At 42.0% G+C, this 12,129-nt stretch overlaps 1 protein-coding gene and 1 long non-coding RNA gene across 2 annotated transcripts in view; one reads left to right on the forward strand and one right to left on the reverse strand.

Moving 5' to 3' along the window:
• LOC148397350 (uncharacterized) overlaps window positions 1-12,129 on the reverse strand; it is an 80,779-nt gene that overhangs the window by 28,172 nt on the left and 40,478 nt on the right. The gene's annotated exons all lie outside the window — the stretch shown is intronic.
• Window positions 1-12,129, forward strand: part of LOC148397352 (GDNF family receptor alpha-2-like) — a 44,698-nt gene that overhangs the window by 13,716 nt on the left and 18,853 nt on the right. Inside the window, exon 4 of the mRNA XM_088377454.1 lies at window positions 8,560-8,938. Coding sequence (XP_088233580.1) covers window positions 8,560-8,938 — 379 coding nt within the window. The remainder of the gene's footprint in view (window positions 1-8,559; window positions 8,939-12,129) is intronic.

Consider the following 12,129-nt stretch of genomic DNA (forward strand, 5'->3'; position numbering starts at 1 on the left):
GACTTGTTGGCATAAAACAAAAGTGTTTGCAGAGCTCTCGACTTTTTTTCTTTCCAGAGCTGCATTCTTTATCATGTCACTTTCTCATTACACCGAGGAGCCATTGGGGGTAGCCGACTGACAAACGGATGAGCAAATTGTTGTTTACCGCCTCCAAAACACTGCAAAAATTTCCATGTTGTCGACACATTCTGCCATTGCCGCTCTTTTAGAATTTAAACAAGAAAGCATCCCTTTCATCTTCATATTCTTTCGACATAATTGAAGCAACTTGTCTGCTCGGAGACTGCAGGGTGGTTTTCGCTATGCACACATTAATGCACAGATTATTTGTCGAATGAAAAACATTTTAGGGCAGCGTTACAGGCATCACAATCAATTGGAATGAAGTCGTTATATGTTCATTCATCAGTGCCTCATCTTTTCAACCACAAGCTGGGTGTGAAGCAATCGCATTCCCGTTACTTACACTCTATTTGATGTTTGGCTAAATACATTTAATTGCCAATTATGCCAAGTTGATATGTTGTCAATTAACATAATGACTTCACAAAATATTAATTAATGAATGCAAATTTCTATTCAGTGCCAGTATTTGCTATGTTTTTTTTAGATTTTTTTTAACCTAAATAAATGAGTGTTCTTTTTTGAGCACCGTTTGATTTGATGTTGCCGGACACCAGCGTGTGCTAGTTTGCATGCGCGTGACATGTAGCACGGCAACTCCTCCGACTGCCTAATTAATTTAAAAAAAAAAGGAATGTGCATAAGAGCAAGCCTAAAAAAAGAACATATGACATGTTGCATGCAATTGAGAAGGACTTGTTTAATTTTTTTGCATTGACCATTGAGATCACCAGCAGTTCATGTTGTTTAATCCCGATTCAAAATCAATTGAGGTATTATGTAATTCCCCAAAACATTTTGTTGGTTCCAGCAACTGAGGGCTCAATATGAATGAATATTTACAAATCTGTGCATCCGTGTAGAAAAGGGTGCTTAGCTTCATTAGGGTCATAGGTGAGCTGGAGCTGGAGCTGGAGTGCATCTTGGACTGGTTGCCAGCCAAGAACCATGGCAACCAGTTGTGTGAGAGATGCAATTAAGCAAGATCTCATCCAGCTCGCATCCTTTACATGCGTGTAAGTGTGTGATCTTGTGCAACACAAATATACCGCAGAATGACAGTTGAATTTATCTTCAGGGAATATAATGAGCGTAATGATAATAATAATAATAAAAAAATAACAACAATAACACTAACAATAATAACAACGACAATAATCATCATCATAATAATAATAATAATAATAAACTCACATCTGTGAACAATTTGGAGTCTTCAATTAACCGAGCTGAAAAAAGAGGTCGGAACAAATTACTTTTGTTCTAATGACTTTACACTGGTCTCCAGTCAGTTGAAGAATCGATTTTAAGATTCCGCCACTGGTCTATGAATCACTGAATGATTTGGGTCATGAATACATTAAGGAAATGCTAATTGAATATAAACCCAGGAGGGCTCTGCGGATTTGGGTCAATCAGTGCAGCAGAGTTCAAAGTAAACACGGTGAAGCGGCATTTAGCGGTGATGCTGCACGCAAATGTTTATGGAAAGAAACAAACTGGTGTGCAGTATGGTGTTCGTCACAGCTTATATGATAGTCCAAATGAATATACAAAAATGTAATATGTTCTTCTATCTCCGTTCATTTCAAATACCACCTTGGTGTCTCGCACGATTCAAAGCCAGAGCGATCAATCTGACAGGTCTTTCATCAACAGTTTCATAAGCGTTTTGTGCAGCGCCTTGAAAACTGCTGCCATTGAAAACACTAAAAGCACGGCATAGAATTTTACAGCCAAAAGTAAAACATGCACTAAAAGCTTAATGTGTCTCTATTCAGCGACCGGCAGCGGAGCAAGTGCGAGCTAGTGATTGAGAGAAAGAGATGTGACAACTTAATCTCACCATCATCATTTTACAGGCGCGAGTATCACCCCATTGATGACCACTCCAATGGCGGATGCCAAGGGGGTTGGAACAAATTAGGGGGGTGTAGGAAATGTCTTTGACAGCAGTACAATACACAGAAGCATTAATGTTTTAGTCTTTCCTATGGTGGCCAATAAACCGGCGTTATTCTATATATCCAACGTCGTTACCGTCATTAAAGTGTAGTCGAGGAATCACTTAAAGTAAACATCCGTTTATTTTCTATACTGCATCCCGCAGACCCGAAGCAGGGTACCCAAGGGGCTGGCCGCTAATCAATAGCAAAAACAACCAAAGAAACGATTATTTGCGCTCCAATTCACAATGATGTACAACTTAAGAGCTTTCAATGAAGCTAGAATGTTTGGGGAATGTTGGAGGAAGCTTGACAGAAAATCAATGCAAGGCTGGGGGGGAAAACATGCAAAATCCACACAAGGCAAAAGTTGTGAAATGACGGATTAAAATTTTATATTAATACTATTTTTAATTTAATATTATATTAATATTAATTTAGTTTTATTATTAATAAAAGTTTAATAATAAAACTATTATCTTTAATGTAATATATTAATATTAATTTAATTCAATATTAATAAAACTTTTTCAAACAATCAGAATGTGACCCCATCCATCCATCCATCCATCCATCCATCCATCCATCCATCCATCCATCCATCCATCCATCCATCCATCCATCCATCCATCCATCCATCCATCCATCCATCCATCCATCCATCCATCCATCCATCCATCCATCCATCCATCCATCCATCCATCCAAATAATACGATATCTTGATCTATAAATATAAATACTTCCTGAAATCCTCCTCTCCCAGGCAATAGGCTGCTAATCAAATTCCGAACTATGAAAGAGGAAACACACTCATGCCATTTTCTGTACATATTTCCCTCATTTCTCCTCTGACTCCCATCAAGTCCGGACGCAGACAAAGTCAAAAAGATGAAGTACAATGGGAAGGAACATTTGTCTTATTTACAGTCCCACACGTGGAATTGGCAGACAGCGTCTCGCCCCACTGACTTTAGTTACCACTAAAGATGAATCGTCTACGCTTTGGACTGCAGCTCCGTTGCTTCTTTGATACATTCATATTATTTTGTGCTTTTGCAATAAAGGCCGTATATAGCTTCGATAAGTTGGGTTGGTTAGCTTGCACCCTGCTGGAATGGCACTGCAGCTGAGGACTACAGATGCATCCCGACGCAAAGTACTACCAGAGATCCTTCAACGGAAAATAAACAAAGCAGAAGAAAAATGACCCTCTCCACAAACCAGGATTCTGCAATACCTCCCAAAATAGAGCCTTCATATTTTTGCCAACCAAAGATCTATTTTTAGAACCGTAATAGAACCTCCCAATTTTGCCCAATCTGTCATTTTACATTTGATGTTTTCCCACACAGATTCAAATATTGTAAATATACAAATATCCTATTGTCCCTTTAAAATCAATGCATGACTTTGCGGTTGCAGCAGAACCTCACCAGATGTCATGAAGCCATCATTAAGTGCAATTGTTAATATGCCGCCCAAGAAATCACATTGTGGTCTTTTGACCCAATGCTGAGCTAATGAACTTATTAGGACCAAAGGATAGCTTAGAATGATGACTAGCCAGGTCGCTGTGGGAATTAAGTTGAACATCTTTTGAGTGCGAGTTGCTAACCCTGGCCACTAAGCTTCTCATCTCAGCTCAGTGTGCCTCCTATCCAATTAAATACTCACAGCCATCCGCAGCTGGTGGGATGCACAAAAAAAAACAAAAAAAACGGGACAACGGCCGTGTGCGGCATGCTGTTGAAATGTTGGCATTTTCGCATTGTCCTCCTTACAATTACCATGACTTAAGCAAACATGGAGAGAGGTCCTTTTAGACATGCGGCAAAGGTGTCTTTCTTGTCATTAGCGCTCTGAGGGTATCTGTTAGACTATGCGTGATTGGCTTTGCACATTGTCAAGCTTGTGTTTATTTATAGCCTAGGCTTTATTTTTGTGAGGATTTTGGAATCTCTTCCACTCTTTGCATCAGCCTTTGCTTTTGAACCAATAAAGTCGAACGTTTCAAAATTGTCGCTAGTTAAAACGACCATCTTTTAGCGACAAACTCTACACTAGCTTAATGACGATAATCCCGATGAACTGAATCGCAAAATCCTTCAAGATGTGTCCACGAGAGGGCGCAAATATAAACAGACGACAACTGTTGGAGAAACAATTGCACTTTTCCAGTTGTTACTGCAGAGCTGGGGTATTTTCAAGTGGGCTTACACTGATACAAGTTTTTTTTTTCTGACGACCCGATTTCACCCCCACGCATTCTAAATTCTGAAACGTCGTCGGAAGACCTCCGCGCTGATAGTTTGGCTTCGCGGCAATCGTTTCCTGCTCTGAGGTCCAGTTCAACTGGCGGACGCTCTTGAACTCTTCCTCCGAGGACATACGTTTGAATGATTTGCCATCTGAGGCTGAGGCCAGATGATGTAGTAGCCCGTCTTTTGTGCCTAACGTAGACCCCGCTGCGGCGCCGAGCCCTCCGCTAATGACTGATGAGCCCTTTGACACAGCCATGCTTGACATGCTCCTCAGGGTCTGGACTAAAGACTTCCCTAACAAGCTCTTGCACAGTCACCCTGGGCCATATTAAATCCAAACTTTGGCACCTTTCCTAATTACTGAGAACATACGCGTAGCCAAGAGGCTCTTTTTTAACCTGGGATGAACCCCCCCCCCTCCCATCCCTTGAGCAAGTGATGATATATGAAATGCACGTTTCAAATTAGGCTGACGGAATGCCGTTACTTGGGCCGGATGAGTCTCTTAGGGGGGGGGGGAAAAGCGAGAAAGGTGAAAACGTCCAATTTCAGATACAGAGAACATTTTCTTCATCTCCTTTTGACAACAGTTCACCGTGATCTTGCTTTCTTTTCAGCCGTCCTCTTTCGCTGTTCCCGCAGCGATCTGAAATCACATTTGAGCCGTTCAACATGTCTCACGGCATCTTTACCTTGTCTCCAATTCACTCCCCACGTCTTCTACGTGGCTACTAAAAGGCAAATGAGGGTTAGTTTGTTTCCATTAAGCTGGCATGACGCCCATTAAAAGCCTACTAGGAGTCAAATGGATGGATTACCCCAAAGAGCGGGAAATCACGTTAGATCAACAGTAAGAAAATAATTGTTAGCTTTGTGTTCCCCCCCTGCAGTGGCTGATGTGTAATTTAAATTCAAGCCACTGAGTTTTAAACACGAACTAATCCACGTCTTGATTATTGACATCAACAGGTTTTTCCAAATAATTACGGGGAGACTTCATAGAATCACGTTAATGAATATGAATGGATATTTGGTTCGGAGAACGCTACATTAATTATGACGTCAAATGATAGTGCATAATGCGAAAAATATCCGTCTGTAAAATTTCAAACTGGATTTTGTGGTGGGGGGGGATAATGAGAACATCCATTAACCAGTACATCAAGCTGCTGTTCATTTATTCCGAAAGCTTCGCACACTTTCCCGGTAATGTTTGCCACAGCCGTCGGCAAGCTAAGTTAATAGGTATGTGTGGAGTGCAGCGATGAGAGCTGTTGATTGCACCGCTGATGGGCTGGGTTAATTATTAGGAGCAGGAGTCACACATCTTTCCTGAATTAGTCGGAATTAATTGAACTCTCTCCTTGGCGTGCGTGTGTGTGTGTGTGTTTGTGTGTGTGTGCGTGCTTAAGTGGCAATCCTCTCATCACATCCCCTCTATCTGTCATGACCAACAGCCATCTGCCTGCTGAAAGCTTTTTCCATTTTATATGTCTTTTATCATTAGCTTATCAACAGCCTCCCTCTTGCGTTATAGCAAAACAAACCTTCTTTGAAATGCACTCGGAAAATCAATTAGTAACACAATACTGCACTTTTCCCCTCCCATATGCAATCTTTGCTTCCTTCCCTTTTCCCTCCTGCTGTTCCGAGTGCATCCTGAGTGTGTGTGTGTTTGTGAGTGCGGAGAACTGCCGCACTGCCAGGAAGTGAGCTTTGTGTCTTACATTCACCCCAGGACTTTTTTTTTTTTTTTGGAACCAAATTCAAGCTCAACTCCACAGTCAGTGGTCGTTGCGAAAGAAAAACAAGTTCAACTCGGAATAATCTTTGTAGTTCATCCACCTCCTCCTGGTGGACCCCCAGTGGCCAACATTAGAGCCTGCAGATGGTCAGGGGAGATTTAGGGGCGGCAATTCATCAATGTAACTGGACAAGCGCCATGGAAAGCTCTCATCCAGCTGGACCACCGTCCCATTTGAGAAGGCCCTCGGTCGGGCGGGCGGGGGGCCTTCCTCCTTCGGCCTCGCCAATCCTTTCTCAGACACCCTAAATCCTGCCAGAATAGAATCGGTTCACCTTTGGAGAGGACTAGGGAAGGGAACTTGAAAGAACTTTCTTGATTGATGATAATCATCCCTTCCTGCTCAATACTAAGACCTGACATACAGAATGAGACAACCAAATCTGACTGAAATTGCCAAAAATAAACTACAGTTGGCAACCCACAACTGTACACCAGGAAACTTCATTGGTGCCATTGAATTTTTTTTATGGGATGTCGGTGGTGTGCTGTGAATTCAGTGGGGGGGGGGTGGCAATGCCCCATCGCCACCAACTTTTGTACGCCACTGCCTGGACAAAAAACGGATAAGTCTGGGAAGAAAATGCAGTCCAAAAAAAGCAGGAACCGAATGCTTGTGAGTCTAGAACTTGTCATCTCCAGTTTCCCAAGTCTTGACTTATCTTATTTATTGACAAAAATGAGCATGTCAATGTGAGAGCAGCCAGTGACAAAGCTCACCTCGAAGGGTGACTCAGAAACAAGCACATACAGTAACATGCATCTTCTCTCCTGTCCTTATTTTTTTTTTTTTTTCTCCAAACTACCTCCTCCATTTAACCTTGATACATCGAAATGATAGCTACTTAATGGAAAGAAAGATTTACTATACGTTCTTCTGTCTGTGATGAAATACTTGAACTGCCCTGGTGCATTTTCTCAACAGCGGCGGGCTTCGTTTTTATCCGAGCGGGATCTGAACACACCAAATAATTAATTTCAGGGGTCTTCTTATTTCCTCTCCCACTTGTGTTCCACCTAACCCCATTTGCGGGATTGATATTGTACGATACAGCGCTTGAAAACAATGCGTACCATTCCAAAAAAAACAAATGGTCTTCTTCCTGCTGCAGGCTTTCTGATAGACACAGTGTGAGATTGCTTCTGTTGAATAAGAGATGAATCTCTCTGGGTGTCAGCGTGGCGCCGCGCCACGACCTCTGAAATATCATTATCTACAGGGGGAAAGAGGTTAAATCCTCTAATATTGCTTGAATACAAGTGAAGGGGCGACAAAAGGTGTGCCATTTTTTTCCTCCTGCCCTGTGGTAAGAAGCAGCACACCTAATGGCATCGTCTGTTATCCACAAATATCGGGGTTAATTACACTGCTTGGGTCTGTCATTACGCTTGAAAAACAGAGGCGGGTTTAATCGTTTACCAACCAAATAGCGGCTAGCACAACAAAGTCGGAGATGTTCGGAGCCTTGTATTTTGGGTACTTTGATTTGACTTGTGACTTTAGTTTTTATCCTGCGTTGCAACCGTGGAATTAACGCGTCAGTCAGCAAAAAGCCTTGATCATATTTTCAGGAATTACAAATAAATAAATGATTAAAAAAATATTTTAATAAATATAATACATTTAATAATAAATGTACGGGAATTACAAATAAATAAATGATAAAAAATCATATATATTTTAATAAATATAATAATAAATATAATAATAATAAACGATTCTGCCTCATGCTAAGACCCTAATCAATTAATTTGTGAGTTTTGAGTCAAAGTTCAAATATGTATTTGCTCACTACTGACTGTTGCTTCATGATCTGAAGATTAACCTATATTTGAAATATAGCATTTCTATTTTTTCTCTCAGGGTGTTCAACAGATGAAATCAATATTTCCTTTGCAGCAGATGTACAGCAGTTGTCTCTCCAGTGACTCGCAGAGACAATCTCTGATGTTATTGAGGAATCAACTTCCTGTTGACCACAGCCGCAAGGATCAGCCCTCTGTTTGTTGACTTTGCTGCCAAGCCTCTTGTGATCTATAATGGATCGTAGGTGTTGACCTAGTATCGATGTGTATCTCTTGGTTATTATTGCATTTGTTGCAAACAGCTTTTGTTTGTCCGACCGCGTTTTTTCCGGAGTGGGGGAAAAACTTCATCAAAGTGACAATCCCGTCCATCCATTTTCGATATTGCTTGTCTTCATTTGGGTTACGGGTGAGCTGGAGGCTATCCTAGCTGAGTTTGGGTACAGAAACATCCCCGCGCACATTCACAGCCTACAAATGAGATCCATATTTGTGTGAGATTTTTTTGAATGTCAAATAAGTTTCTTGGCTTTATCTATGACATCATTGTGCGAAACTGACCCACGACGTCACAACGCCAATTAAAATCCTCTTTCTCTTTGCACCTCCCTCTAGGAATGCTCACAGTGGCCCCGAAGGGTTTCCACTGCGCCGACGCCGAGAGAACGTGCAACCCTTGCCTGGACGCGGCTAAAGCCTGCAACCTGAACGGCACCTGCAAGCGGCACCGCTCGGCCTATATCGCCACCTGCAGCAAGGAGGACCCCAACAAGGGGGAAACCTGCAACAAGAAACGCTGCCACAAGGCCCTGCGGCTCTTCCTGGACCGCGTGCCGGCCGAGTTCAGCCACCGCCTGCTCTTCTGCCCCTGCCAGACGGAAGGCTGCGCCGAGCGCCGCCGCCAGACCATCGTGCCCGACTGCTCCTATAAAGAGAAGGAGAAACCCAACTGCCTGGAGCTGAAGGCGGTCTGCCGCCAGGACTCTCTCTGCAAGTGAGTTTGGAGGGGTCGGGAAAGGTTCAGCCAATGGGTGATGAGCTCTCGTTACGTGGGGGCATCGGAACGTTTGCCAGGGCCTTGGGCAACTTTGGTCTCAGCATCCTCTAATTAATGGAGCTGTAAGGCTTCCTGGGTCCACCAGTGCAGTGATCATTTTTTGACTCTTTGGAAAACTCAACTGGGTCCAAAATTACAACAACCAAAAATTCTTAGACACCACTACTATATATTTTTTTTTCTTATTTTGAACACAGCCAGCATCTTTCAAAGGCAGCCCTTAAAGCTACGCCACTGGCAAGAGCCCCCGTGACGACAGGAAATCATGTATCATTCATCCGTAAGGGTCGTCTGATACAAAATCCTCTCTTGTCGGTTTCGGCTCATTCCAAAACATGCACTATTGAAAGTCATGAATGACAATTGGCTGAGGTTCATCCAGCTACCAATCGGGGGGCTGAGAATGCGAGCAGGAAGCGAAGCGAAGCTTTGTGAATTGAAGCATGATTACTTTCATCTACTCGGAGGGTATTTATGTTTAAAATGATCTTTTTGAATACGATCAAGATGAATCGAATTTGTACGTCCGCACAGCCGTAATTGGCTCGAAGGTCCATGAGGTGAAACTTTTTGGTGTCTGAAATTTAGACCAGAAAACCTAGCAACCCGTTTGGCTAATTTGGCATTTTTCAATCATAAATGAGAAGACCGGTAGGTAACCTTTCGACCTGATCAATAATGGGAAATGGATGGATGTATTGATTTTGCATCATTTCAGCCTCACTGCATGCAAATAACGTGCTTTTGCGGGCCTCATAAAATGATATGGTGGGCCAGAACTGGCCCCCGGGCCTGGAGTTGGACACCGGTGTTTTGGACTATTATTTAAAAATATATATCCATTTGAAGCGCACTTACAGAGTCATTAACAGTCAAAAAACTTTCAGTAGACTAATTTTTATACCAGAAAAAGTATTTGGCTTTAGTTTACTTGTAAAATAAAACCCAACAAAATAAAAAAATACTTTAAAAAAGTTTAGAATGGAGCTACTGAAATATACTTCACAGCAGTCTAATTTATTTAGATGCAAGCGTATTGTTGCCCCTTGGAGACCCCCAAAAAGCGAATTTTTCTTTACAATCACTTCTACATAAGAGCCGCGGTACGTCTGACTTCATCATCATTATTATTTTATATTGATGGCAACGAGCTAAAAGGGACCGGCTCTGCCAGTCACTCCTCGACAGCAATTACCTCCCTCCCGTGGCATCTTGGAAGTTTTTATGATTTTCTGCCTTAACTTTGCCAAGCGTACTAATTTCAATTTGAAAGGAAGCCATAGCTCTTTAGTGGTCGGATGAACTCGTAAGGCTAACTTGTTGAGACAATGCCCAATTAAGCAGAAAAGAAAAACATTAGTGGCTCACTTTGACTCCATGGCGACTCTGTCGGATCCAGACAGTCGCGTTCAATTCACACCGAGCCAGCCGTGACATGTCTGCTTGCGTTGAGAACAGGCAAAACGCACTTTGTGCTCTTCACCCAATCAACTCGAAGGATCTTCACACTTTCCAATGTGTGAGTGTGTGTGTGTGTGTGTCCAGCCAGTTCATTAGACTAATAGCATAAAAACGAAGGGACATTTGAATAATTTGAAGTATTTAAAAGCTCATTTGAGAGCCTAATGAAGTTCGACGGAGCGCTAGACCCTTGAACGTCCACTGCCAAAAATAAAAGCCAGTCTAAGAAGCATCGGGGGGGACATTAACGGCTAATTTTCCATTTTCCCACTGTGACAGATGATTAGGCAGCTGATACAACCATTAGTGCCACGTCTCGGTGACATTTACATGTTGAATACAGCAAGTTGGAGCAAGAAAAAAAAAAATCTGAAAAATATGTCCGATTCAAACTTAGGTAAATTTGTCAATTTTTTAGACAAAACCTGAGCATCACTGGACGAATGCGTCCATGCGAATGCTTCCTGACACTACAAAACAACTGTGTGCCTTTTATTTCCTTTTATTTATGTATTAAATTTGTTTGTGACCTCGCAAATACCTAAATTCCACAACAGACTCCTTTAATTTAGCAATAAATGCTTGGTTGTGCTAGCTGCAACTCCAAATTCCCCAGGGTCTAATTTCCTGTGCACTTAACTGGATTACATCTCGTACCATACGAGCAAAAATAATCGATGTGTAATTACATTTTGTGGCTCTTTTTAAATGCTCTGTTTACACGCCTTTTTTGGGCTGAAATCAAAGTAATCTCTGGCCTGCACATTGAGCTACACAGCTGAACATGACTGGGCAATTGTGAAAAGAATTTGTGGGAGTCTCGCATACGTGCGCCAGGCAATTGACCCTTGGACACACAAACTTGCTGCAACCAAAAGATTTGCTATTAGGGAAAAAAATTAGCTGCCACAAATACTATTTTATATCGTTCAATGAACCATTCAGAAGAAACTGTTATATGATGAAAACAAAGAAGAAAAGAAGAGAACTAATGGACAATGAGAGGCGCATTTCATTGACTGCAACAGAGACTCTCCACGCTTCACTTTTTCATCCACAGAAACAGATAAGAAGTATTGATATAAAATGACAAATTTCAAATTGAAGCAAAACTAGTCGTCGACCTTTCGTGATTACTTTCAGCGCCGTGCACATTGCGCGACCTTAGTCGAGCCAATATTTTTTCAGAAATGATGATCAAAAGCCACATTCTTGCCATTAAATCAATCCAAAGCAGCAAATTCCAATCTCCAATTTATGATTGTCCTGATAATTGCTTGCGCGTGGGCCTCGTGTAATCTGTTTTCAGACCGAGATTATTTCTTTGACCTGACGACAGCCGAGTGTCAGGGGGTTCACCTGCGTATTGAGAGAGACGTTATAGAACATAAAAGCTCATTATCTGTTGCCACAAAAGGTCAACGGCTCGATGAGCCCTTAGCCACATATAATTGTTCGGCGCACACACACTAGTTACATGCGGCGAAATGGCAGCGAGTGCTCAGCTATACGATGATGGCCTCCAAGTGACATCATCAAAAGACAATTTCTGTATTTATCCCGGAAAACAACTGATTTCATTTAACTGGGTCATTTATTGACGCTGCAGCATTGGCCCTAATCTGTGCCGAGCCCAATATGTTCTACAAGGAAATCAAATTTCAACT

Source organism: Syngnathus floridae, chromosome 5 (genome assembly GCF_059516105.1).
Source record: "Syngnathus floridae isolate MCC-2025c chromosome 5, RoL_Sflo_1.0, whole genome shotgun sequence".
Classification (NCBI taxonomy): domain Eukaryota; kingdom Metazoa; phylum Chordata; class Actinopteri; order Syngnathiformes; family Syngnathidae; genus Syngnathus; species Syngnathus floridae.